Raw genomic sequence first — 27840 nt, 5'->3', positions numbered from 1 at the left:
CCAGAAAGAACCCTTTGCTCGGTCCACCCTCCAGGAAATCTGCAGATTAACACCATCTTCCTTTCAAGAATTCACCTTCCCAGTGGATCCCCCTAGTGTGAGTGCCTGGTGGGAGAGGGGGGTAGCCTTCAAAGTGACCCAGGAGCTCAAGGGCTGGGGGGACTGGGGCCTCAAGTGGGTTTCTAGTGAAGGTGATGAAGGGGAAGCTCAGGGACCCTCAGCTGCACAGGGGTTTCCAAGACCCTCAGAGGAGTCTGCCCATGTTTCCACATGGTCATATATCTGTGTAAAATCTGTAAAAGATATTCTTATATTTTAAAAAGAGACTCCCCACAAAACTTGGATGAACGTGTAGGGAGACCAGTTGTCGGGTTTGCCAGGACCTGCCCTGGTTTGAGCACCACCACTCCCTTGTCTTAGGAAACTCCCCAGTGCTTTGCAAACAGGACAGACAGGTGGCTACTCCAGTTTCAGGGCCCCACTGTTTGGTCAGCGGAGGGTAACAGGGGATCCTTTTCTGCCTCACCTTCTGGAAATGTATGGGTGTAAAAGGCTCGGGGACCCTGCTCTTCCAGCCCCAGCCCTGGAGTTGTGGAGCTTCTGTTTGTTTCCTTGACAACAGGGAGAGGAAACCCCCATTTAGGAGACCTGGGAGGCCCCAGCAACCACACACACACACAGAGACACACAGACTCACAGGCAGCCGCCCACACGCAGGGGCCTGCGTCAGCAGGAGCCGTCAGCACTGCCCGCCTCCAGGCGGGAAGGAGGGAGGAACCACCCAGCCAGAACCCCAGCCAGCCTACCAGCCCCAGCCGATCAGCCCGGGACCAGCCGGTCCATGGCTCCACCCACATCTTCGGTGCCCCGCCCCTATCCACGCCCACCCTCCCCTACCCTCACCTGGTGGCAGGGGCCAAATCTGGGGGATGGCGAGCAGAGTGGGAGCTGTCACTGCGGAATTCCTCTCTGGCCCTAGTCTGGTGTGTATTCTGGTGTGTCCTGTGACAGTTCGGGAAACTAGAGGCTCTCAGGTGGGTGGCTGTCTTGGCCCATTGGGTGGGGAAGGGGGTTTGAAATGATGGGCTGGAGCTCCCAGGCAGATCCTCGGATTTTGCTGTTGGATTTGTCTCCTCAGGGTTTGAGCTGAAGAGGTGGGATGTTAGTTGACCTGGAGGCGGACACCTGGGGTTTGAGGACTCCTTTTGTCACTTGTCAGCTGCGTGGCCTTGAGCAAATCAGTTAACCCGCCCAAGCCTCAATCTCCTCATCTGTATGATGGGGATAATGGTGTTTGTGCGCCTCTAAGAGCTTTGAGACTGTTATGGTAGTAATCTTAATTGTCAAAGGGCCACACCTGGGAGACCTGCCCAGCCAGGTTGTGAGGTGTAAAGGACTGGCTCTCTGCCCATTGTCCAGTGGCCCTTTCTGACCAGGCTGTTTCCCTGAAGGAATAGACGTGGACCCTGGCTCAGCAGCCAGCACCCCCACATCAAGGGGATATTAATGCCCTCCCTTGAGGTGCCCTGTGCCCTGTGGTAGCATATGATGGGGTCAGAGCACTATTTCAGGAGTTCTGGGCAGGCCTACCTGTGTGACCTTGGGCAAATCTTTTCTCCTCTGGCCTTAGAAGCCTATTTGTAAAAAAAACGGGGGCTTATTCCCCAGAGCCCTGAGGGCCCTCTGGGCAAGGGATCACCAAGAAGGGGTCCCAAAATTTCCCTGCTAGAGAGGCTCTGTCTCTGTCATGTAGTATATTAGGCTCTGGGGGTGAGATTTTATTCGAATGAGGAGTTCTTTGCCTTTCCAAAGGACTGTCAAACACACATTCCTTCTAAGGGCCTTCCTGGCTAAACTAAGCTAAGTGAATGCCCACAGCCTGCATCATTCCATCTAGCTGAGTCTGAGTGAGAAGAAGGCAGTCTAATCAGCTGGAAGGCCTGAGGTCAATTTGCCAACCTTTCAGAGTCTGGGGGTTTTGGTACATAAAATGCCAATAATAATACCTCCTTCCTAGGGCTTAGGTGGAGATTAAGTGGGATCAGCCCCACACAGCCCCTCACCGGGTGCCTTGTACATGACAACCATTTACAGAACAGGAGAGTCCTTCCACTCTCAAGGTTATAATATTCACCTGTGCACGAGTGACTCAGCAGTTCAACAGGTGTTTTGTGCCAGACCCTGTGATCAAAGAATGAATAAGAAAGGGACCTTCCCTCTGGAACCTACTATAAAAGGATCCTCAAACCATGGCTCTCAGCCAGCTCCCACTTTCCCAATCAGCCTCCACTCCCTAGACCCTCCTCCAGGAGTTCCCCTCTTCCCATCCCTATGGGGGAGTTGTCTCCCCAGTGGCCTAGGATCCATTTGAACGCGTCTCTCCCACTCCTAGACTCCTGTCTAGAATTACAGCTTTGATAGTAAGTGCTTGGGAGAAGGCAATGGCACCCCACTCCAGTACTCTTTCCTGGAAAATCCCATGGACGGAGGCGCCTGGAAGGCTGCAGTCCATGGGGTCGCTGAGAGTTGGACACGACTCAGTGACTTCACTTTCACTTTTCACTTTCATGCATTGGAGAAGGAAATGGCAACCCACTCCAGTGTTCTTGCCTGGAGAAGCCCAGGGACGGGGGAGCCTGGTGGGCTGCCGTCTATGGAGTCGCACAGAGTCGGACACAACTGAAGTGACTTAGCAGCAGCAGCAGTAAGTGCTTGGTGTTCAAAGTCAAGTCCACCTGTATTAAAATCTCAGTCCTGCTACTCACCATATGACCTTAGGTAAGTGGTTCACAACTGGAGGTGATTTTGCCCCATAGGGAACACTGACACTGTCTGAAGATATTTTTGATGGTCATAACTGGGGGCAGAGGTAGATAGAGGCCCAGGGAGGCAGCAAAATATCCCACAGGGCCCGGACCCTTCCCCACCCAACAAAGAATTATCTGGCCCAAAAATGTCAATAGTGCAAACTTTGAGAATCCCTGCCTTAAAGGAATAATTTAATCTCCCTGGGCTTCAGTTTCCTCATCTATAAAATAGGGCTAATAACAGTACTTACCATGTAGGGCTATTTATTGTATAGGTTCAACACAGTAATGCAGATACCTAGTGCCTAATAATAGTAGGTACTCCACAATGCTCCCCACATGAATCGTTATTAGTATGCCCCTCAAAGCCCTCCTCATTTCACCCTTCTGCTGAGCCCACTGTTTCACTTGCTGCCTCTGACTCCTTCCTTGCAGGTCTCAAGGCCTCCCTTCTCTCCTCCTTGAGCCCAGCCTTATCAAGCAGCCAGATTCCCTCCCGCAGGTCTCCATCCCTGAGCCAGGTGGCTGCCTCCATCTCCCTCTTCTCCAGTCCTGCCTTTGCTCCCACACTTTCCCACCTCACGTCTAGTGTCTGCCTGCTCAGCTGAGCTGTGTATCCTCCTCAGCTCTTTCCCACTTCAGCACCTCTGTACAGAACTCCTCCCAGCACCAGTCCACCCCAACTTCTCCCACACGGCCCATCAAAGAGGCATAAGATAGTGAAGGAATCCTGGTCCAGGCCACCTCTTCCATTTTCTGGGCTCGGCCTATTAATGTCTAGTTTGGGGAAAGTCAGCCTCAGCAGTAAAACAGGGAAATGATTCCCAGCCCATAAGGTGGTTCTGTGGGCCAGATTGAGCATGTTTGTGAAAACATACTAAAGAGTGTCAAAGTGCCAGTTACCCAGTTTGTTGAGCAGTATCCTATGTGCATGCATGTGCACATGCTAGGTCACTTCAGTTGTGTCCGACTCTTCATGACCCTCCAGACTGTAGCCTGAAAGGCTTCTCTGTCCATAGGATTCTCCAGGTAAGAATACTGGAGTGGGGTTGCCATGCCCTCCTCCAGGGGATCTTCACCAGGGATTGAACCTGTATCTCTTGTGACTCCTGCATTGGCAGGCAGGTTCTTTAACACTGAGCCACTGGGGAAGCCCCAGCAAACTAATTTTGTCTTTTATTTATGGACCATCTCCCTCCACTTGGATGTCAGCTCCATGAGGGTTGGGATTCTGACCTGTTTTATTCACTGCTGTCTCCCTAGTGTCTAGAGCAGTGCCTGGCACACAGTGGGTATTCAATAAATCTTTGTTGGATGAGTGAATTCACTGTGTGCATAAGGCACTTCTGTAAAGCCTGAAACCTAACTCCTCCAAGAAGCCTCCCTTTAAATGCATGTTACTTAATCATGGCAGCATCCCCATGTTATAAACGAGGAAACAGGCTGAAAGAAAAGATAGAACGTGCCCAGTCAGTCAACTGAGAAGTGGCAGGGCCAGATGCATTTGTTCATTTAAGGAACACTGAGCACCTCCTGAATGCAGGCACTGGGCCAAGTGTTAGGGACACAGATGTCCAGGATGCTATGGGAAAGAGGAGGGTCCCCTCCCCAAAGTCGTTGGTCTTCAAGACAAGTGTCTTTTCCACTGCCCAACAATTGTATTCTGATAGTTGGACCCTTGCACTCAACAACTATATTCTAATATCACTTACTAATGTTCCAACTTCCAGGCTTCTGGAACCCATTTGAAATTCATTAACCAGTTCAGGGTTCTATGCTGCTCTTTAACCCCTTGTGCTTGGTATCACCTCTTCCTGTTTTCCCTACCGGTGGACAACTCCCTAGAGAGCAAACATAGTAGCTCAACCGTCATTTCTTTGATAGCCACTCTGCCCCTGTTATAGATGAGGAAGCTGAGGCCCAGAGAATTCAGTCACAGACCTGTCATCACCTGGCCAAGTGAGAGATAGGATTGGAAACTGGTCTCCACCCAGACACAATTCTTGCCACCCCTCACCCCCAGCAGGCTCCGCTCCTCTGGACCTGGCCTTCCCTGCCTTCTGCTTTTGCTGGGACTGACCATCTACACCCTGGCAGGGGGAGAGCAGATGATGACATCTGGGATTCAGAGTTAGGCCTGAATATTTAGGTTAAAGGCCCACTTTGAAGTTCAGGTTTAGGACTGAGGCCATTGTGGTAGTGGTGGTGGTGAACCCTTTGGAAAGAGAGAAACTTAGGGTGAGAATCCCCTCTCCTTTATCCTGCCTCTTTTCTCAAAGATGGGGAGGTCTGAGAGAGGAAGGCTTAAGTGTGATTTTGCCTCCCCAGCCAGGAGGGGAAGTCAGGCCAGGCCAGGCAGGGACTGGGTGGGGCAGAGGCCGGGGAGCCCTCTGGAGGGGGGCTGAGGCAGTGGGAACAGCCACTGTCCCTCACGTTTCACTGGCTCATTCACCCCACCTCTCGTTCTGACTTGGGGGACACAAGAGGGAGAAACAGGGAAAGACTTTCTGTTTTGTCTGGGAAGCTGAAGGTGGGTGCCCCACCCTGAGGAAGGGGGCTGCAGGGAGGGGAACCATATCGCGGGTCCCCCAACTCTGAGTATCCTGGATGCTCACCACCCTGCCCAGTCAACCCCTGGAGATGGAAACCTGCCATCCCTCAGGGAGTGTTTCTCTCCCTGAACACTCAGAGTCCCTGCCTTAATCCTGCCCCAGCTCCAGAACAGAAGACCTGTCCAGCCCTGTTTCTCTGTGTATCCTGATATCCTGGAGCTGTAGGAGTTAGCAACATAATTTAATTTCCCCAGTTCCTCATCAGAGACTAAGCCATGAGAGGCCCAGGGTCAGGGCAGGAAAGCACATGGGTTCTGGAGCCTCAGCCTCTGCCACCTCTTAGAGGTGATGAGATGAGATGGTTGGTGGGGCCGGGGCCCGGATGGGAGTGGGGAGTAGGAGGCTGATTAAAGGGGTCTCCCGCGAGTCCTGAGGATGGAAGCTCAGGGACGTGGATGATCCTGTTTTGTGAGAGGGCCTGGCCCCTCCCCGGAGCCAGTGGCAAAGCAGACCTGGTCAGAGAGGAATGTGGAGATAAGTGCGGTGCTGGCCTAGCAGTCAGCAAGGCTGTGGGCGCCTTTGCTGTCTTCACCCCCATCACCCCCCTTTTCTGGCTGAAACCAGGATAGAGACCCAAAATTGGCTGTCCAGCCCCCAGCCCTGCTCCCCCTTTCAGGCCCCTTTGGGAACCACAAAAATTTGGGACCTGGTGTCCTGGCAATGTGATGAACGCATGCACAGCTCTGGTATCTGTTTTAAATTATCCATTAAAATAAGTACAGTCCTGGAAAAAAAAATAAGTACAGTTCTGGGGTTGGTGGGATGGGCTGGGCTGGGCTGAGGACTAGAAAGGGACCAAAGCTGGGAGGAACCTCAGGCAGGCTCTTTTTCCGACTGCTGGGGTCCAAAGGAAGGGGATGGGGTGGGCAGTACTTGGGTCCTGTTCTTGACCTTCTCTGGGGCCTCGGGGTTGTTCTTTGGGTCTACGATCCAATAGTTGATTTCAAAGGGAGATTAAACTGGGGCAGAAAATAGGAAAAGAATAACCCCAAACTCTGGTCCCCACCCTGAATTTGAGGGTGTAAAAGGAACTCAGGATCCAGAACTTTGTGGCAGCTCTCCCTCCAACCACCCCAGGGAACCCAGGCATATTTCCCCACCCCACCCTGGCATACTGAGATGTGGCTTTGAATGGACTGCCCACTCATGGAGGTGGGGGGTGGGGGAGTAGGGGTGACTCACTATTACTATGGGGAGGAAAAGGGGGGCCAGTGGTGGAAGAGTGAGTCACCCTCATGGGCACCAGCCTCAACCTCCCCCCACTTTCCTGGATCTGCCTGCCTGGCGCCCTCCCTTGCTTTGTGCCTACTGCCCCTCTTCCCCCTGCCCTTTGCCCACCCAGCCTCACCCCTTAGCTCTGCCCGTTTCCCCCTCTAAGGCCAAAGGCAGTGGGGGCAAGCTTTCAGCTTGGATCGCTGAGCAGGTAGAGACCTAGAGACGAGCTTCAGGGAAGCCCCAGGCACGTGGGGGTGCCTGAGGGAGGGTGGGGCCCTACCCCGGGCCGTCGTCTCCCCTGCTCACCCCTCCCTCTCCCACCCCTGTGGGTTAGCGACGGCCCCTTTAAGAGAGTGGCCCCTCCTCCCATTCCCTAGACCTATTAGAGCCTTTGCCCGGGAGCCGGTGACTCAGAGTGTTCGCGGGAGCTCCGCATCCACACCGGCCAACCCAGATCCCGAGGTCTGACAGCGCCCGGCCCAGATCCACAAGCCTGCCAGGAGCCAGCCGAGAGCCAGCCGGCCGGCGCGCTCCTACCCCAGCAGTCTCTGTCCTTCGGCCTGAGCCCCGCGTCCTTCCCGGGACCTCTGCCCCTCGGGCAGTGCTGCCACCCTGCCGGCCATGGAGACCCCGTCCCAGCGGCGCGCCACCCGCAGCGGGGCGCAGGCCAGCTCCACCCCGCTGTCACCCACCCGCATCACCCGGCTGCAGGAGAAGGAGGACCTACAGGAGCTCAATGACCGCTTGGCTGTCTACATCGACCGTGTGCGCTCGCTGGAAACGGAGAATGCAGGTCTGCGCCTTCGCATCACTGAGTCTGAGGAGGTGGTCAGCCGCGAGGTGTCTGGCATAAAGGCCGCCTACGAAGCCGAGCTGGGGGATGCCCGCAAGACCCTCGACTCGGTGGCCAAGGAGCGCGCCCGCCTGCAGCTGGAGCTGAGCAAAGTGCGAGAGGAGTTCAAGGAGCTCAAGGCACGGTGAGTGCCCCAGGTGGCGGCGTGGGGCCGGGAGGAGCAGCGAGGGCAGGTGGACTGCCGCCCCTGCCTGGGCTCCAGGCCGTTGATAACTTTGCCGTATAGTTTCCTCCCTCCCGGAACTGCCCCCAGCGAGTGCCTGGCAGTGAAATTGTCAAGACAGGACTGAGAAGGGAGAGGTCTCTGGGAGAGGGTGGGGTATATAAGGAATGGCGGGGTTCATCAGGGCCAAGTAGGAGCTGGTGGCAGGCCCGCATTCTGTCAGGGTGGGATTTGCCAGTCATTTGGGGCCTGAGAGAGGGCCTTGAGCAAAGCCGAACTGGCCTTGCCAGGTCTAAGACATCTAGGCGCCCAAGACACTTAGGAGTGGGTGAAAGGGTCCTGTTGGAACTTTCTTGGCAGCCTTGGCGCCGTGCCAACTTTGCCCAGCCTGTCTCTGAAGACATGACTCCCACTAAAACAGAGCTCCTAGGCTGGGAGATGTCCAGTGGTGCCAGAGAGAGGTCAGCAAAGCCGGGTGACCCCCTTTTCCCCCTGCAGGGGCACAGCGATGGCCCCCACTGCACAACCCTTTCCCGGGCTCCTGTTAAGAGTTTTGAAGTGCTCCTTTACTCCCTGCATGTCTGGGACTTCCCCTGGCCTCTGACAGGCCCACCGATCAGCTCTAGGAGAGCCGCTCCCCCGCAGCTCCCACAGCCCTTGGCCTGCTTGGCCCAGGAATGCAAGGGAGGGAGGGAGACGGAGGGCAGAGGCTCCCGGCTCAGGAAGTTGTGTTATGTATGCCCAGGTCTGTACCTCCCCTTCCCCACCTCCCCACCCTCACCCTCTGCCTAGTCCCTCCCTGCCTCCCTTCTTGGGGTGAGCCACTTTCATTTTCCCGGCCAAGCCTAGCAGCCTCTGCTCTGGCCGGCCCTCTCAGCCACTGGGACTTTTTTTTTGTTATTGTTCTTTGCCTTATTAAACTCCTGGAATACTGTGACATTTTTGAAATCCAGCCGTTGGAAGACTCAGGCCCCTCCTACCTTACCCATCCCTGCCCCACCCTACCGCACCCTACTTGTCTCCTCCCTCTTTTCGAAAAAGGCCTTTGGAGCTGGGAAGTTTAGGCCCTCTTCAGCTCCCCAAGGATTTGTTTTCTGAGAAGACCTCAGCCAGAGAGCACTAAGGTGCTTGGAGACCCCTGGCTGAGGCTGTAGTGGTTGGTCTTCTTCCCCTTTGCGTCTTCTTCAGGCTCATGCTCTTCTCAGAAGCGCTGTGAATTTGCTGCTCTTTATACCCCTTCGCTAGCCCCCAGCCCCTGGCATGGTGCGTGTGGCAGATGTATCATCCCCTAGTGAAGAGTAGATGGAAATGGTGTGGGCAGGCAGGTGACTCTCCCCCCCCACCCCCCGCACCCCCAAGCCCAGGCTTGCCGGGTGTCAGTTCCCTGATCAGACCAGGGGTCCAAAGCCAGGAATCCTAACCATTAGGCCACCAGGGCACTCAGAGGGGCTATTTCTGTTGAAAGGGATCATTCCTGTCATTGTCCACTAGTGATATGAATAACTTAGTTAACAGGGCAGACAAGAGGCAAGCTAGGGGAGTCCCAGAGAATCAGTCTTCTAAACTAGCTTACCCAGCTACCGAACTACTACCTTGCGGGTCCCTGCCAAGGGCATTCTTAGCAGGTCTTTTTCTGGGGAAGGTGTTGGTCAGGGAACAGAACCTGTGGAGTCTGTGGTCTCTCGCTAACCCAGCCACGCCAGTCTGTCTCTGCCTCCTGGTGCAGCTGTCCCGGTCTGGGACACCAGGCGGGTGTGCGCGCACGTGGGACAGGGCCGGGGGTGGTGTGTGTACTTGTTATATTTAGCTGCCTGCCTCTCCTCTCCCCCACTGATCCTGGCTGGGGGTGCTGGGCTTCCGGAAGAGGGGGGGTGGTTTTGCACACCTGGATCCTAGGCTGATAGGAGGCTGGGCGGAGACAAAGAGGGCTCAATTGAGGTTTCTGTCCCCTTCTATGTCCCCAGTGGGAGGAGTGTCTGCTTTGCTCAGGGTGAGGTGAAGAACGCCATGAAGAATTTGGGAGAGGAAGAAAGGCATTGTCCTAACTCCTCCCACTAAAGCCTAGAGAGAAGGTGTTGTCTGGTTTAATGTTTAATTAGAGCTCAGAGTTCAGGGCCAGGCTTTGGGTTGGGATGCAGAGCTGTCTGTAAGGTTTTGTGGCGATTCCTGGCCCAGCCTGGGTACCTTGACCACACCCAGGGCTTTGGGGCCCCCTCTCATCAGGCTGGGTTACAGGCTCCAAGCAGAAACACTGCTCCTGCCCACAAACACAGACTCACATCCTTTATTCTGGAGCCCAGGGGTTTTGAACACCTACTCGCGGGAAGAAAGAGGAGGTTAAAAGCATCAGAGAAGGCTGGCCTGGGGTCGAAGCTTGGAGCTAGGCCCCATCCCAGGCAGGACAGCTGGGTGGATGACTCAGATACTGCCCCCCTCCCTCCCACCCCAGTGGCTTTGCAAGAGACAGGGTGGAGGCAGCAGATGTCTTAAAGGGAGGGGTGGGGGCCTGAGTGTCTGCATCCCTGCTCGCCGCTCCCCACTGCATCCTGGGATCCTTTTCTGCCTTCTTCCTTAGGTGGTGGTCTGGAACCAGGGCTCCTGACAGACCGTGTACGCAAGTAATTCTAGAGCAGAGTCCAGAGTTGTAGGCTTGGGCTGCGGGTTGGTGCCAGGGTCTGCGTCTTCCCGAACGGAACTGGTAGAGGAAGGCTGAGTCAGAAGTGGGGAGATCCCAGACCCACAAAGCAGAAGCATCCCTTTCCCCCGAACAAGGCCTTGGGTGCCCGACAACTTCCTGAATTGCCCGCCTTACATGATGGCCTCAGTCAGGACACGGAGGGACCTGCAGGCCCAGGTTCTTCCAAGCTCTCATCAGGATAAGAACAGGGAAAACCAGAGAGGTGCGAAGGCTTGTCCCGTGTCACACAGCCAATGAATGACAGGCCTGGACTTGAGCACATGTCTTTTGACTCTCATTTGAGTGCTCCTACTATTAAACCTTGGGCTTCCCAGGTGGCGCTAGTGGTAAAGGATTTGCCTGTCAATGTGGGAGACATAAGAGATGCCAGTTCGATTCCTGGGTCGGGAAGATCCCCTGGAGGAGGGCATGGCAACCCACTCCAGTATTCTTGCCTGGAGAATCCCCATGGACAGAGGAGCCTGGGGGCTATAGTCCATAAGGCTGCACAGAGTTGGACACAACAGAAGTGACTTAGCATGCACACACACACACCATTAAACCTCACTTCTCTAGCTTCAGGGACAGGTTGGAGGATGTAGAAGGAGGGTTGGGGTGACTGAAGTGCACCCCTGCACTCTGGAGATTCTGCTCTGAGGCCAGTGTTGTCTTAATGTTCTGCTGTCCTGCAGGGCCTGTTATCACTTGATCAATAGCCTTTGCCACAGCCCATACCTGGAAAGACCCAGGACCCTTCCAGGCCATGAATCATGAGCTGTGAGAGGCTGGTAACTCCTGTCTTGAGACCGTCTTGGGACTTGTCATAGGAATTGCCTGCCTGGATGTGTAAGAAAGTGTGCCCTTTGGGGATAAGGATAGCGGGGATGGAGGCCTTTGAGGATGCTGAGCGTGCTCCTGTTGTCATTTCTCCACGCTACCCCTCACCCTGAAGTCCACATTCTTATTCAAATGGAAAGAAGAAAGTACAATTAACCCCAGGGGCTGAGCTGGAAGTACTTGAGAAGCCCAAGAGAAACAAGAAAGACTGTAATTCCTGCTAGGGTCCCAACGACGGCCCTCCCACGGCCCTCCCACGGTTGATGCCCCGTCCCTGGCACATCCCCTGGCCTCCAGGGATCTGAGGCTTACTTTTGCACGGAATGAGCCCATTGTCTGCACTCCCAGGCCCATCCCCAGTGATTCAGTAGCTCAGTGTCAGGGCTGAAGGCAGGGACAGCTGTGGGGGACAACTGGGAGGAGAACCCACTGTGCCCCCTGCTTCCCTGTGCTCCTCCCTCCACCCCCCAGTCTCCCTCCTCCCCAGCCCCTGACCACCTTTAGCAGCTTCAGCAGCCTGGACCAGAGGTCCAGGGCAGTTCATTCCATTCTTACCTCCCTGGCCCCTGGAACCCCCACTCCTGAACTGAAGATGGCACAGGCTAAGCTCTCATGTTCTTGGAGATGGCGGGGAAAGAGGTTCTGTGGGGGAGGCTGCAGGTTCTCCTGTCTCTTAACAAAAGGCAAGGTGATCTACCAACAAACTGACAGGTAGCGTGCGGCAGTGAAAATACCCCGGGCCCTCGGTGTCCGTAGTTCCAGGCTTAGCCCTGCCTCTAAACTGCTCTGTGACCTTGAAGAAATCACCCTCCACCTCTGGATTTCCCTAGCTGTAAAAGAAAGGGGTTAAGGCGGAAGATCTCCAGAGATGCCTCCAGTTCCAAAGTAGTACCATGACCCACAAAGTGAGAAAACAGTTCTCTAAAATACCAAGCTATGCATATAAAAAGCAGACATAATTAATGTGAAAATAGTTAATAGCCAATGCTATTCTCAATAGAAATATTGCCCACAAGCTGTGGAATTAAAAGTACTAACACCCTCCTCTCTTTTCCCAAGAAAGTTTGTTACAAACAGGTAATTATTATGACATTACACTCTTGGCTTAGGCTTTGTTTTTATTACTATTAGGAAAGGACACTGTATTTTGAGCATACCTCCCTTGAGGCTGTACCATGCAGGAGAGTCCTGAGGACCTGTGCTGGAGAAGAAGCAGAGGCTCTGGGGCAGGCAGGCAGGCCCATTACCTTAGTGCTGGCCGGGATTAGACAGCATGGGCCGGAATCAGAGGGAGGTGCAGGGTGACCTTGAACTGCCCACCTTCTGCTCTTCCTGCCCCCATTGAGGCTGGGCTGTGAGGAGGTCTTGTCCCTTAACACTCAAGGAAGGGGATAGTTTGGGAAGGAGGTAGGGCAGAGTAGGGGGCCACACTCCCCTGTCCTTTTGTGAGGAAGCCTGAATCCTGCCTGTTGAAACCAGGAATAATTCTGGCCGAAATCCCAGGCCCAGCAGAGGAGCTGAGTCACGGTAGAGGGCAGAGTAGAGAGTGGATGGGAGACCCTGAATTGTCCAGGCAGAGAAAGAAAGACTGAGGGACGGCCTTTTTTGAAAACTACTTTTCTGAGTGGCAGGAAGAAGGAGGAGGATCTGAATCAGATGGGGGCCAGATGGAGGGGGAACAATACAGGAATCCCTTTCGGGACTGGCTCAGGGAAGTAAGAGACCCTTGATTTCCAGGAGCGCAGTCCCTGGCAGTTCAGAGGGGGATGTTTGGGATTGCCAAGGCACCCCCCACTTCCTCCTCCCAAAGCTCTGATGACGCTGCCACCCTCTACCGGCTGGGAGACAGCGTTGCATCTTCCAAGGCTGGAGCTGGAATGCAGTGGGACCAGAACTCCTAGGTCCTCCCCAACTTCCTTTCTCCATCTTGGGGTGCGGCTCCCACCTTCCTCCTGCTGTTGTCAGGGTTAATAACTGTGAGCCACCGGATGGAAGGTTAATACATCCTAAGAAGGGACAACTGAATCGCTTTCTTGTAGGGATGTCGGCCAGTGGCCTTCCTCCCTCCCACACCCAGGACCTCCTACTTCTTCCTAGACCATCCTCCCCTCCATGCCCTGACTTCTTTTGGTCTGTTCCAGGCCTTGGCCTGCATTTTTATGACAACACAGGAATGATTTCTGGAGAGACAGGCCAGGAAGAAGGAAAGTGGAGTTTGGCAGGAGGGAGCGGTTAGTCAGGAAGCCCGCCGCCTGTTGTCCAGGACCCCAGCGCACCGGCCTCGGACTGCAGGCCTCTCCGGCTGCTGCACAATGCCACGTTGATACACCCAGCAGCTGTGACTCAGGCCTGGCCCTGCGCCAGGCCCAGCGCCTCTGCTGGAGTTGCGTCTGAACATGTCAACAGGCCTCCTGTCCCCCTTCTCAGCGCCAGCCAGTTCCCCCATCCCAACCCTCCCTTTGCTTGGAATTAAGACCTGGCTTTGTCTGGGGTGAGGACAGCTGGGAGCCTAGCAGCTCTGGAAGGGGATCCGAGGGCCCTCGGACCCCGAGCATATGTGGTGGATGTCACGCCCAAGGGAGGCGTGCGGAAGCAGAGCCGTGCCTGCTGTGGGTGCACGTGCCGGGGTGGGAGGGGTGGGGGCAGGGATCCATACTGGGATCCTCCCGTGTACTTTCCAGGTGTAAGACATTCAGACCTTCCACAGGGTGGCATGTGGGGAAGGTTCAAGGGGCTTCTCAGTCCCTAGAACACCTGCCCCTCTCAGTTGATCTCCTTAAGGTCTCCTTTCCAGAGAGGGCTGGGGCCTTGAAAGCCAGAGTGCGGAACCAAATGTCCCCGCCCTTCCACATCCTGCCCATACCTGAGAGTGATGGCAGACCCACAGACCAGCCTAGAAACCCAGGAGTGGTTCCTCCTGGGAGAGGGAACTGCGGAACCTCATGGCTCCACACACAGCTGCGGTGCAGCTGATGTTTGAGGGCTCTTTCGCTAGGTATCTGTGTCATCACTTGGGAACTAGGGTGACTCCTGGCCACTGAGCAGAAGCCCAGGTGTCTCCCGGGCACCCTTCCTGGGGGTTTACTGCGTACTTTCTGCGAGCCCTGCACGCATCGTGCCGTTTTCTGAGCCTGTCTCCATCTGCTCCGAGTGTCCTCAGGTGACCGGGAGGGCAGGGTTTTAGGGTCTGAGCTTACTCTTCTGCAGGCCTCGGTTTCCCCACCTGTAAAAGGGCAGGAATTGTTCCAGAAGGAGGTTCCCCCTTAGACACCTTGAACATATGAATCTTCTGGCCTCAGGGCATTTGGGGACATACAGAAAAAGCCGTGAGACACACTTATAACTGGAAAGAGAATGAACCAGCAGGTAAAACAACAGCTGAGCGGACTTGGAAAAGGAGAGAGAGGTGTGGCTGGGTCTGGAGGCGCAGGGCTCAAATGAAGGAGGCAGGTGTGGGTTTGGATAGGTGGAGGGAGGGAAGAATACATTGAAGTGGGAGGAGTTGCTGGAACAAAAGGAGGGGTGATAGGAACGTGGGGGCCCGGCGTGGGGTGGCCACAGGAGAGACCCGGTCACCTGGCAGGGAGTCAGCCTGGGAAGGTCTAGCCGTCTGGGAGGAGAGGGGAGGGCTGGGACTCACTGCTGCACACCCAGCCCTGCTTTGCCCTGCCCAGCCACAGGGGGCTCCCTTTTTAGTGAGGCAGGAAACGCCAGGGACTCGGGATCTCGGTGCTCCTGCCTCCCCTCCCCCCTCTTCTCCGCCCGTCGATGGGGAACTCCGAGGGCTGGTGAGCCTGGGGCGTGGTCAGCGAGGGGACTGGGGCGGGTCTGAGGGCGCCCTGGCGGGCTGGCCAGGCTCTTCCACTGCCCCTGTGGCCATCTGCCCCGCCCACTGATTATTTTTAGCCCCAGCCGGCTGTCTCTGCTCGCCTCGTGTTCCTCAGCCCAGCGGAGGAAATGGGGGCCTTTCCCTCGGGGCCTAGCAAGTTGCTCCCAGCAACCCGGCCCAAACAGGCCTGTGGCCGCTCTGGCTTCCATATCTGGCATCCGAGCTGGGCTGAGGAGGCTGACTCAGCCGGCAGGTCCGCGCCTGGCGCGGTGCCCACGCAGCCCCTTTGCTGCGCCAGGCGCCTTGCTTCCCCCCACCCCCACCCCCGCCCAAGAAGCCCCTAAAGTCCTGCCCTGCAGTGGCCCTGAAGCCCGGCTCCCCTATCCCTCCAGCCTCTGCCTAATAGCACCCCAGCCTGGGAGCTCTCCGCTCTCGTGTGTGTCGGCCTTATCCTTTTCCTCTCTGCTCTCCTGCCCTGCCCCACCCGACTTTTCCCGCCTTCTGCGATCAGATTTGCCAGCCATGGGAAGAGTTCACAAACAGGATGCCCAGCCCTTGTATCAGGAGCCCACTGGGATGAACCCACTCCAGTGCTGGAGGAGCCTGGCGGATGGGAGGGAGCGAGTGGGCTCCCCGTGGCGTGGCACGGGGGCCTGGGCAGGACGTGGGTACATCCAGGGTCTCCCGTGTGAGCACTAGAGGATTTCCTGACACCTGCCCGGGTATTGTCTGCTGGAGGATGAGTCACCTGTGGAGCCCCTGGGTCCCACCCTTCCCAGCTCCCCTTGCCTGCCCTACCCTGTTCTTCCTGCCAGCCCACGGTGGGGCAGCATGTGCCCAACTTTCCCATTGCTGGCCCCCAGTGGACTGGGGCACACGCAGCACCGCTCCTTGGGCTGAACGCCTGGCCAGTGTCTGCTTGGGATCCCTGTTAGGGCTGGGGACCCCGACTAAGGAAGCAATGTCAGTTGGAGCTAGTGGACAGGCAAGACTGAGGAGGAGGTTCGGGAGGCGCTGGCTTCTGCACCCCACCCCCAGCCGTCTCTTGCGGGGTGCGTGTGGCTCCTGGCCACAGGGCTCCTGAGGTCTGAGTCATAAGCCCATGGGTGATAGTGGCTGCTTCCCCACAGAGGGGAGCTCCCGGAAAATGACTGAGAAAACCACAAAGGCTCTTCCTTGCTTACCTCTCTGCTCAAGTGGCTTCCCTCATCTGCAGAGTGTATCTCGGTCCTTTCATTGCAACTCTTTTAAGTGCTAATCAGAGTCTCCAGAAGGGGAAGGAAAATCGCCCCCTTAATTTCTTTGGAGACCATTAGCAGGGCAGGGGGAGCCATCCGGCACCCATTCACACTTCTGCTCCCAGACTTGCTGCAGGATCCTGGAGGTGCCCTGGGCAGAGTTCTCTGAGCCTGTTTCCTCCGACACCTAGGACTAGCACCTGTCTCAGTGAGGAAGCTGTGGCGATTCAGTTAATACAGTTTTTAGAGCAAAGAATCGGACACCACTTGGTGGCTGAACAACAGCCATAACGTGTACACAGTCAGCTCTGCTGTCATTATATATTACCAGTATTAGTCCTATTAGTATTAATATGGGTATTACTACCACCCCACCTTTGGGAGCGTCCTAACTGAAGAGGTTAGATTGAAGGCAAAATCCTGCAGTTGTCAGGCTGTGAGCCCCCGAGGGCAGGGACCATGCAGCTACATTTTCCTGTGTCAGTGTCTGCCTGGCACTCTCACAGGGAAGGTATTTCCAAGGAGAACTTCTGAAGTTTCTCCTCTGGGTCTGAGGAGGCCATGGAGGCGGGGCTAGGGAAGAGACACCCTCGAGACGTCTTCTGAAAGCGTCATGGTGCTCTGTCCTGCTGCTCCCAGCTCAGGCTGGCTGGATCGGGAGCCCTGTATCCTGCTGGCTCGGTTCTCTCTAGACCTGTGGCTGAGGAGGAGGAGGAGCAGGGGGAGGATTCCTGATCAGCAGCCAGAATTGACTGTGACTCCGCCTGGGTCCCCAGAGCTGCATGCTGTGTTTGACATGGGGTCACTCACCTTCCTCCTCTGTGCCTCAGTTTCCTCATCTGTAAAAGGAGGGGGTTAAGCGGAACCTATGCGAAGCTCCTCCCAGTTCTCTTAAGTTCTGAGAACCTCCCAGCCGTTAGCCTGCCGGGCAGGGAGGCCTGTTCTGGGAAGTCCCTGCCAGCCCTGGAGTCAGCCCAAGGAGCTCGGAATCTTTGTCTGCCGTGTCGCTTCACTTTACCAGCGGTTTTTCTTCTTCTTCTTTCCTCCCCCTGCAGCTGCCTCAGCTTCGGAAAAGTTCTGAAGTCATGGAAAGTTGGGGCTGTGCTCCCAGCCGGGGGATAGGCCGGATGGCAGCCAAAACCTGAGCTGGGTTTTGACTTTATTTTTAGCTTTTCTGGCTAAGACGGAGGAGGGGAGAGCTCCTTCAGGTCTGGAAGGGCCTCTTTTCACAGGAGACAGACACTCTTGCTCTAAACAGCTTGTTCTGAAATGTGGCCAGAGGCCTGGACAGAGCAAGGCTGGGGGGGGCTCCCCCGAGATCTTCACGTCCTTCCCCTGCCTGTCTGGGTGGCACTCTGTCCCCCTCGCAGTGGAGCCCAGTTGGAGGGGAGGTGACTCCTGATTGAAGACTTCTAAGCTAACGGCAGAAGCACACTGCCCCAGTCTTGGGCCCTCCGTCCAGAGCTTCTCCTGCTGGGCCTTCTTCATCCTTCTTCACACTGAATTGCTGGGGCTCCTGGAGCTGAGGGCTTGGTGGCAGGAGAAAAATGTTGGCGGGGCCACTTCTCTGCTTTTCAGGATAGATTTCTTTCTCCCCCTGCCCACGTTTGCTTTTCGTTTTTTCCATCTGCCCAAGTGGGTTCATGCTTGAAGTCTGCTGAGTCGCAGATGGCAGCTAGGACTAGGCCCCTGGGCTCTTTCCTTCCACTCCCTGGGTCTAGTGTTTTCTCTCCCCACACATCGGTGAAGGGATCATTCCAACTGGGAAGTTCTTGCATTCCCCAGAGGCCTTTAAGAAAATAGGATCCGTCTATTTCTCCAGGTCACTATCCGGCAGAAATAATCAGGGGCCTGGAAAGGGAAGGGAGGTGGCAGAGGCCACCCCCTGTTTGAACTGGTTCTAGGTAAAGCTTTACCCAGTTTGAGGAGTGTGGAGGTTCAAGGCTGGAGCCCAGATGGACCTGGAGGCCTGGGGTCACATCTGGAACCAGATGCTGGGCTTGTGGTCGATAGGTTGGGCTCAGCATTCTCAGGCTCTGATGAGGCCGAGAGAGAAGGAAGGCTGGAACCCTTGTGCTCTGCCCCATCAGGGGACCCAGACTGGGCCTGAGAAAGGGAAAGGTCAACACAATGCCTGCTCGTCTTCATTCCAGGTCTCCCTGAGCTTTGACCAAACTTTCCCTCCCAGCAGTCCCTGGTGTGTGAAGGGACTAGGGCAGGTGACTGACACTTTCAGCACTCAAACTGATAAGCGTCAGGGACACTCAGACCCCAGGGCTAGGAGCCTGGCTGTCTGGATCCCTGCAGAGGAGGAGGCTGGGCTGAATGGAAGGTGGGTGGAGTCAGGGGGAGAAGGTTAAGGCCCTCTGTGAGAAGGGGCAGGAGACAAAGGTGGTTCTGTCTGTTTGGGAAGGAATGGGAGGGGAGAGAGGGAAAAGCATTCAGCTCATGGGATTGAGCTTTGCCCTCGGCCCCAGGCACGTTCCTGAGCACTGAGTCATGGGAAGGGTGGAGAAGCAGGAAAGGGGTTTGGGGGGCCTTGGGAGAAGTGGGAGTCCAGCCCCAGAGGCGGGCAGACGCAAACAAACCAGAGCCAAGGATGCCCTCTCCTGGCAGCTTGGGGGATAGCAGAACCAGGTCCTGCCGCTGACCTCCCAGGACCTGACTTCTCACTCTCCGTGGGAGACCTAACTCTGTCTAGGAACGCAGACTCCTCCTCTTAAAGCCACTTTTCTCTGGCTTCTTCAGCAATTCCAAGAAAGAGGGAGACCTGATGGCCGCCCAGGCCCGGCTCAAGGACCTGGAGGCTCTGCTCAACTCCAAGGAAGCTGCACTGAGCACTGCTCTCAGCGAGAAGCGCACGCTGGAGGGCGAGCTGCATGACCTGCGGGGGCAAGCGGCCAAGGTGAGGCCCACCCGAGACCCACCCAAACGCGGGCACCCTGCTCCCCGCCCAAACGCACACTCACTGCTCCCTCCAGGCATTCTCAGGAGGCGCCTGTCCCGCCGCATCAGAGCCATTCCTGTGTCCTAGCATTGCTGCATCCATCCAGACCAGTGCTTCCTCCTTTGCTCCCCATGGTGTCTAGCACCATGAATTTAAAAGAATCCACAAACCGTTTCCATCTGACTTTGAAATGAATTGTGCCTGGCCCTGGATCCCTCCCGTTTGGCCTTGCTATAGACAGCCGTGACCTCTCTGGAAGATCAGAGAAGAGTGTAGACTGTCCACAGAGCCCTAGTTGGGAGCTGATGGCTGACCATGTATGGACGTAGGTTTTTAATGTATACGATGGTCTTTACTTTCAAACACTTTGCTATCGATTCCAGCTTCTAGTCTCATGGTATAAGCTAGGGAACAGAATCAAAGAAGCAGGCTTGTTCCCAATCTCACCGCCACATCTGCTCAGAGTAAGGTCAGGACTAGAGTCAGCCACCAAGCCTCTGTCCAGGGTGCTCTTCCCTGCTAGGCCTTGCCACCAGAGTACACTGTGGAGAGACCAGGAGAAACCAGCAGTTTGGCCAGAAAATCAAGGCTGGGCCATTCTGCTCCCAGGCCCTGCCCCCACCCCTTCCCAGCTGCACCGCCCAGCTTGTGCTTTCTAAGATGAAGATCTAGGAAAGGTGCACCCCTACTCAGGCTTCAGAGGATCTTTTCGTGGCAGTCAGGGTGCGATCCATGGATCCATGGCCCAGCCCCTGCCTTCCAGTCCAGACACCTCTGCCATCACTCTCCCCCCAGGGCCCCATCCTTCGGCTTCAGCAGTACTGAGCCTTCCGCAGTGCACGTGTGTGCTTTCGTACCTCTACGCCCTTGCACTTGCTCCTGTCTGCCCACTCACCCGTCCTTCAGATCTCAGACTCTGGAGGCCTTCCTACAAGCCCCCCACTACCACCCCAGGCACACTTTGGTCCCTTCCCTCGTGTTCCTTCTGTACTCTGGGCATATTTCTGTGGCTGTAGCAAAATGCAGCTATATAGAGAGGAGGCACTCTATATTTTCATTAGCACAGCAACTATCCAAGGTCATTACTGTGAAGTAGATGCGTCATCACCTCTGTGGGCATCCAAGGCTCTTGCTCCCTTAGGCCTGTTTCTCCACATACAAAGGGAGGTGCTGGACATGACCCCCTTCTCAGCTTCCTTCCAGCTCTGGTGTCCTATGACCCCTCTCCCTGACCTCTGTCCCCTTCCTCTCAGCTCGAGGCAGCCCTGGGTGAGGCCAAGAAGCAACTTCAGGATGAAATGCTGCGACGAGTGGATGCTGAGAACCGGCTGCAAACCCTGAAGGAGGAGCTGGACTTCCAGAAGAACATCTACAGCGAGGTGGGAACTGTGCCCTGCAGACCGGAGGACTGGGGCTGGGTGGTGAAAGATGTCAGAGCTGGGCTGGGGTATCAGCTGTGTGCAGAGCTCCCCGGCCAGGCTGGCTTGTACTAGTGATGGGGAGTCGGGGTGAGGGCTGGGGGGATTGGTGGCCAGCCCCCAGGTTAAAGCGGAGCTCACAGTGACTTTGTTCAGTGTTAGGATTGGGCTGGAAGCTCAGCCACTTGGGCCTCATCCTCAAAGGACTAGTTCTGATTTTGGTCTCTGGGTCCACCCCTTCCAGGAGCTCCGTGAGACCAAACGCCGCCACGAGACGCGCCTGGTGGAGATTGACAATGGGAAGCAGCGAGAGTTTGAGAGCCGGCTGGCGGATGCCCTGCAGGAGCTGCGGGCCCAGCATGAGGACCAGGTGGAGCAGTACAAGAAGGAACTGGAGAAGACCTATTCGGCCAAGGTGCTCATTCTCCCGGGGTTCCCATGCTGCCTCTGTCCCCAGCAGCCCTCCCTGCTGCCCTCCCTGAGATGTTCTGTGGGAGATCAGGTGGACGGGGCCCCAGATTGCTCCGGACCTCGGGCTGCATCAGCGACGTCCTTCTCGGGCCCCTGCCTCCTTCCTGGTTGGTCCCTGCAGCCCTAACCCTGTGCCCTCCCTCCCAGCTGGATAATGCCAGACAGTCAGCGGAGAGGAACAGCAACCTGGTGGGGGCTGCCCACGAAGAGCTGCAGCAGTCCCGCATCCGCATCGACAGCCTCTCGGCCCAGCTCAGCCAGCTCCAGAAGCAGGTGCTGCCCCGCCTCCCCCCCCACCGCCCCTCCCCCCCCACCGCCCCTCCCCTCCCCATAGGGCGGGCGCAGAACATGCCCCCAGGAGCATGGACTGAGTAAGAAGCCTGGGATTTGGAGCCACATGACCTGTTTGCTGGTCCAGGACTACCTCTTATCTCTTGATATTTACCTGCTTGACCTTCACTTCTCAGAGCCTAGGTTTTCCCATTTGAATATGGAGATCATTCCTGTCCTCCCTAACTCAGATCTGCCACAAGACTCAGTGTGAGGTGTTAAAAGTGGAAAAAAAAAACAAGAGTGAAAGTGTTAGTCGCTCAGTCATGTTTGACTCTGTGTGACCCCACAGATTGTAGCCTGCCAGGCTCCTCTGTCCATGGGCTTTCCCAGGCAAGAATACTGGAGAATGGGTAGCCATTCCCTTCTCCAGGGGATCTTCCTGACCCAGGGACTGATCCGGAGTCTCCTGCATTGCAGGCATAGTGAGGTGTTAACAGCATCAATATTGTCGCTGGCTGTGCCATTTGTGGCAGAGGAAATAGGTTCTAGCCTCAAGTTAAGAGATTTCAGTTGGATGTTGAGAAGGACTCTGCAGTCGCCAGCCAGCCACAGCCACATTAGAGCCCATGAAAGGCTCTGATGGGAACCTGAAGACAGGGGTGGGGGGGTGGGGGGGTGTGTGCCCCGGGGGGGGGGTGTGCCCCACCCCTATCCCTTACCTCTCCATACTCGGGGACCTCGAGAGCTCACCAGACCCCCATTCCCCCTCAACCAGCTGGCAGCTAAGGAAGCGAAGCTGCGGGACCTGGAGGACTCGCTGGCCCGTGAGCGTGACACCAGCCGGCGGCTGCTGGCAGACAAGGAGCGGGAGATGGCGGAAATGCGGGCAAGGATGCAACAGCAGCTGGACGAGTACCAGGAGCTGCTGGACATCAAGCTGGCCCTGGACATGGAGATCCACGCCTACCGCAAGCTCCTGGAGGGCGAGGAGGAGAGGTGGGCTCCGGGGGCAGCAGGGGGAGGCCCCTTCCTCCTGCCTGCCCGCCACCCGCCTTGACGAGGCCCCCTCACCCCTGCCTCCCCCTCCACAGGCTCCGCCTGTCCCCCAGCCCTACCTCGCAGCGCAGCCGAGGCCGGGCCTCCTCCCACTCGTCCCAGACCCAGAGTGGGAGCAGCGTCACCAAAAAGCGCAAGCTGGAGTCCACCGAGAGCCGGAGCAGCTTCTCCCAGCACGCTCGCACCAGCGGGCGCGTGGCCGTGGAGGAGGTGGACGAGGAAGGCAAGTTCGTGCGCCTGCGCAACAAGTCCAACGAGGTAGGCCTCCCAGGTCGGCTTAGGGAGACGACCTGGACGGTGAAGGGGTGGAGTTTGCGGGGAGGGTGGTTCCTCACATCAGACCAGGGCAAGTGTGGGTATCTCCTCCACACTCCGGTTCCAGGCCCCGCCCCGGGACTCACCAGTGCAGTGAGACCTTCTTGGGCAATGTATTTCCCCTCTCCTAGCATTGTCATCTGCAGAACAGGCATGAACAATAGTCCCTAACTTTTGAGTTCTTGGGAAGGTGGAAGGACTGAGTAGGTCTGGTACAGCCTAAGTGCCCCTAGATGTAGCTGTTGTTTATCCTTGAAGGGGGAGAGCTGTGAGGGGAGGAAGAGAAGGTGATAAACCCTCTAAGAGCCTGAAGGAGCCTCTCTCACCTGCCCCTTCCCTCTCGGGCAGGACCAGTCCATGGGCAACTGGCAGATCAAGCGCCAGAATGGAGATGACCCCCTGCTGACCTACCGCTTCCCACCAAAGTTCACTCTGAAGGCTGGGCAGGTGGTGACGGTGAGTGGCTGGGTGTTTGGGATGGCCTCGGGTGGGGATGGGCTGGCCTGAGGCTGGGTGTGCTGGAGCGTGAGTGCCCTTCTCTAATGAATTCTCCGTCCCCCAGATCTGGGCTGCAGGAGCTGGGGCCACCCACAGCCCCCCTACCGACCTGGTGTGGAAGGCGCAGAACACCTGGGGCTGCGGAAACAGCCTGCGCACAGCTCTCATCAACTCCACTGGGGAAGTGAGTGTGCTGCAGGCTGGCCTCTCACTGGACAAGGCTTCCCCGGCGGCCAGAGTCGGAGGCAGCTGCCCCCACGCCAATTCAGGGCCGCTTTCTCCCAGGGCCCAAACTCTCCACCCAGAGATAGCTCCCCTAGCAGCAGGAGGGGTGGGGGTTAGACAGTGAGCATGGTTAAGGGCAGATCATGCTCCTATCCAGAGACCTGGACAGCACGCCCCTGGAGTAGAAACAAGTGTCTTACCTCCAGCGCCCCGGAGGACAGAGCAGGTGGCAGCCTGGACAGGGGGCAGAGCGCGAGCAGGCTTCTGGAGGTCACTGGGGTGGGTATGCTGCACACCCTTTCTCCGACCCGCAGCCCCTAACCCTCGGCCTTGTCCTGTGTCCGTGGCAGGAGGTGGCCATGCGCAAGCTGGTGCGCTCAGTGACCGTGGTCGAGGACGACGACGATGAGGATGGAGACGATCTGCTCCATCACCACCACGTGAGTGGCAGCCGCCGCTGAGGCCCAGCCCACGCCAGGGCACCCAGCCCGGCCTGGGGACACCCTCTCCCTGGCCTCCCCCTGCCAAAAAAATCTTTTCATTAAAGAACATTTTGGAACTTCACTCGCTGCCCTGGCTTTTCTTCTCTCTCCTCCCTATACCTTGAACAGGGAACCCAGGTGTCTGGGTGCCCTACTCTGGTAAGGAAGGGAGTGGGAACTTCTGATGCCACGGAGTCTTCCCATGGGAGCGGTGGACAAGAGTCTGGATTTATCCCCCAGGGCGGGGAAGGGAGGACAGACGTGGGGCGCACAGCCCTGCCTCTCTCCGCCCACACTTCTCTCGCATGCATCTCCTTTCTTGTCTCCTCCCCATCCTGGTCACCTGCATGGCCTCTCATTTTCCCCATTTTTCCCGGGAGAAGGGTCTCTCGCACCTACCCTCCTCCCAGTTAATTTTGCATGCCTGCCGCTCTACAAGCTTGCTGACTCTCCTTTCCCTCTGAAGCTTAGAGTAGCTAAGACGAGAGTCAAAGCGTGGCTCCCGTTGCCTGCCTGTCCCCAAGTCTTCCTGACCCTTCCTCCTGTCATGTCCTTCCCTTCCCCTCTTCCCAGCCCAGGCTCCCCACCCCAAGCCCTATACCACCCACCAGTTAGGTTACTTAAGCGCAGAAGCCCACCTTTCTGCCTGGACCCTGCCGGAGCGCGGAGCCTGGGTGTTGGGCCTGAGCGGTCAGTCCCAGACTCGCCGTCCGGCCTGAGCCTTGTCTCCCTCCTCAGGGCTCCCACGCAGGCAGCAGCTCGGGGGACCCCGCCGAGTACAACCTGCGCTCGCGCACCGTGCTGTGCGGGACTTGCGGGCAGCCCGCAGACAAGGCGCCTGCCAGCGGCTCGGGAGCCCAGGTGGGCGGATCCATCTCCTCTGGCTCCTCCGCCTCCAGTGTTACAGTCACTCGCAGCTACCGAAGTGTGGGGGGCAGTGGGGGTGGCAGCTTCGGGGACAGCCTGGTCACCCGCTCCTACCTCCTGGGCAACTCCAGACCCCGAACCCAGGTGAGTCGGCCCTCTGTCTCCAACCCCCGGCGGGCAGAGGACCCTAGTCCTCCAGGGTTAGGGCCAGGCTGCCCTGTGGGAGGGAGAGCCTTCTCTTCCGCAGCCCGGGGGAGTGGGAGCCTCCTCCCCGCAGCCCAAGATCCTAGAGAGCGGCTGCTGCTCCTGCGTCCTGCCCCTCCTGTCTGAGCCCCAGATTGGAGGGCAGGGGCGGGGCTGGGTTAAGAGGGGAAGGGAGGGTTCGGCCAAGCACTGCCACTCACACCGCTTCCCTCTCTCCTCTCTTTTAGAGCCCCCAGAACTGCAGCATCATGTAACCTGGGACCTGCCAGGCAGGGGTGGGGGCGGAGGCCCATGCTTCTTCCTCACCTCATGCCCACCCCTGCCCTGCGCCTCACGGGAAGGGGTTCGAAGCCAAAGAAAAATACCCCTTTATTTTTTCTTCTATGTTTTGTTTTTTGTTTTTCTAAGAGAAGTTATTTTCTACAGTGGTTTTATACCGAAGGAAAAACATAAGCCAAAAAAAACCCCGCGCATCTCTCTCAATTCCCCCCCTTTTCTCCCTGCTTCCGAGAAACTCCGTATCTGCCTTAAAACCAAAGAGGGAGCTGAGGAGAGGGGATGCTTTTACAAAGCCTCGTTTCTGCTTTTCTGCCCTGCCCGCCACCCCCATCCCGGGGACCCCGTGACATGGTGCCTGAGAGGCAGGTGTGGAGTCTGCTCCGCCAGCCTCCAAGGGAGGAGGGCTGAGCCTCGCCCCTGGGCCGGCCCCCATCGTTCCACTACCCCCGGCAGAGGCTCCTCCGCCTGCCCGCCCCGCCCCTCCTCTCCCCAGCCCCGGGGTGACTCGATTCTCTCAGGTCCTAGCTGCGTTTGCTTCTTCTGTATGTTATTTAGACAAGAGATGGGAATGAGGCGGGAGGTAGAAGGAGGTAGAATAAGGTTAGTCTGAGCCTGCCTTCACCTAGCTTTAGAGCCAGGGGTGGGCTCTGCCCAGTCACTGGAGGTCGATCAAGGTCACGTGGGTGTAGGGGAGGAGGGAGAGGGAGGCCTACTAGGAAAGGGGAGAGCCTGCTGGGGCCCCACCGAAGGGGAGGAAGGGGAGGAGGTGTGGAGGGCTTGCGGCAGTGGGTTTCGGCAAACACTAAGGAGCCCCTTGCCTCCCGTTTCCCATCTGCACCACTTCTCTCCTCCCTGAATCAATACACTAGTTGTTTCTATCCCTGGCTGCTGTGGTGTCTTTGTTGGTGGGTGTCCTTGTGTGTTTTCTGAGGGTCCCATACACATGTCACTCGGTCACCTGCATCCTCACGCCGCCCAGCCTCCCCCTTGCTCTAGGGAGACAAAGACCGCAGAGCTTCAGGTGCACAGCTGGGCACCCAGCAGTGGCTGCTGGGGAGACGCTCTGACATGAGCATTGCCCACCCAGTGCAGGGCTGTCTCCGTGAGTCCCGCAGAGAGGCAGAGCCTGAGGGCAGGCATTTCCTTCCTGACTTCTTCAACCAGCCAGCACTTAGCGAGAACCTTCTTTGTGCTAGACCCTGAGCTCAGCATGAATACCAAGACACATGATGATACAGACCCAGTCTGAGGACGGGTGACGGTGACGTCTCAGGACCCGGGGCAAGGACAGATGGGGAGGAGGGAGTTAGCAGGAAAGGGGCAGGACTGACTTTGCAAGCATGCAGTTAATGTCCGTCTGCGCCAGACTGTGCTCACCTCAGAGACAGGGAAATGGACAAGACCGTGTACTCAGTGTTCTCAGGGATCTTACACTCCAGTGGACTGCTGGGGACAAAGGGATAGGTCAGGTGGAGTCGGAGCCTCAGGGGGAGGCCTCTAATGTAGGGGAATGGGGAAACCAGACTGAGGGAAAGGACCTCAAGCAGGGAAAATGAGCTACAGGGACCAACCCCTCTCTGGCCCTTTATAGGTTCCAATGCATCTCTGCGCTATTTCATTTGACCCTCATGCTGTCTTCACAGGTGGTTATTGTCCCCTTTGTCCCTGGAAATGGGGGCTCAGAGTTAACAAGACCATACAGTTACTAGATGGCAGAGAGAACCCAGGGTCCTGGCTGCAGACCCCTGCTTCTGTGACATTATGCTCCCCTTCTGGGAAAAAACAAAACAAAACAGTGATGGTAAAATATAAGTTTGCGTTCCCTGGGGCAGATGAGTTGAGCCTGCAGTCAAAAGTTGTGAGAAAAAGAGCATGCCTGGGGCTGTGGGAAAAAGAACTGGAGAAAGCAAAATGAATGAGATCAGAAAAACCTCTGAAGTCCTGCTGGAAAGTCCTGGTTACCTAGGGGCTCAAGCCAGGTGCCTCTGGGAAAGGGATGCGGAGAGGATAGGGCATGGACTTGAGGAAGCGGTCCTTATCTGGGGAGGGTGGTTCTGAAGAAGGAAATCCTTTCTCTCTCAGTCCCAGGCAAGGACTCAGGGGTCCCAGGGAATATGGGACTTGGGCGTCAATGGAGTTCCCGTCTTTTCTAAATGGGACAGCCCATATGGACTTCCCAGACTTGACACCTGGGGGCGCCAGAGCCCCGCTCACGGCGTGGGTTCCCGGGCAGCTTGAACACTGCGGGGCTCCGCGCTGGAAGCACTGAGGGCCGGGCTAGCAGGCAGCGTCCCTGCTCTTGAGCGAGGCAGAGGGCAAGGCAGGTCCACGAAACCCGGGGCAAGCTGACCGCGCAGGCGAATTGGTAGCTCCAGCTCCGCCCAGCGGGTGCGTCACACACGTGGTTACCTCATGTGACTCAGCGGACCGCACGTGACTATTAACGATTTGGTCATTCTTCTTAACGTGTAACGCATACTCTGTAGTAAAACGGAAAAAACACAAGTAATTACGAAAAGGAGAGAAAAACGAACCCATTCCTTTTCAGTCACCCAGAGGGAACCTCCTGATGGA

At 56.8% G+C, this 27840-nt stretch overlaps 1 protein-coding gene across 1 annotated transcript; it reads left to right on the top strand.

Annotated features, from left to right (window-relative positions):
* The first annotated feature begins 7040 nt into the window (after window positions 1–7040).
* LMNA (lamin A/C) lies at window positions 7041–26144 on the top strand. The gene is made up of 12 exons (XM_052636567.1): window positions 7041–7611; window positions 18980–19136; window positions 20432–20557; window positions 20841–21011; window positions 21215–21340; window positions 22116–22336; window positions 22432–22654; window positions 23060–23167; window positions 23274–23393; window positions 23785–23874; window positions 24655–24927; window positions 25215–26144. The coding sequence occupies exons 1-12, from the start codon at window positions 7256–7258 to the stop codon at window positions 25239–25241; spliced, it is 1998 nt and encodes a 665-aa protein (XP_052492527.1). The 5' UTR covers window positions 7041–7255; the 3' UTR covers window positions 25242–26144.
* The last annotated feature ends 1696 nt before the right edge of the window (window positions 26145–27840 follow it).

The sequence above is a fragment of the Budorcas taxicolor genome, chromosome 3, assembly GCF_023091745.1.
Source record: "Budorcas taxicolor isolate Tak-1 chromosome 3, Takin1.1, whole genome shotgun sequence".
NCBI lineage: Eukaryota > Metazoa > Chordata > Mammalia > Artiodactyla > Bovidae > Budorcas > Budorcas taxicolor.
The sequence above is the reverse complement of the archived record's forward strand: the minus strand, read 5'-3'. Positions and strand labels throughout refer to the sequence as shown.

Coding starts and splice junctions, on each gene's coding strand:
- LMNA (XM_052636567.1), top strand. CDS start 7,256: ATGGAGACCCCGTCCCAGCGGCGCGCCACCCGCAGCGGGGCGCAGGCC. Junction 23,168..23,273: donor AGGCTGGGCAGGTGGTGACG/GTGAGTGGCTGG, acceptor TCCGTCCCCCAG/ATCTGGGCTGCAGGAGCTGG. Junction 23,394..23,784: donor TCATCAACTCCACTGGGGAA/GTGAGTGTGCTG, acceptor TGTCCGTGGCAG/GAGGTGGCCATGCGCAAGCT.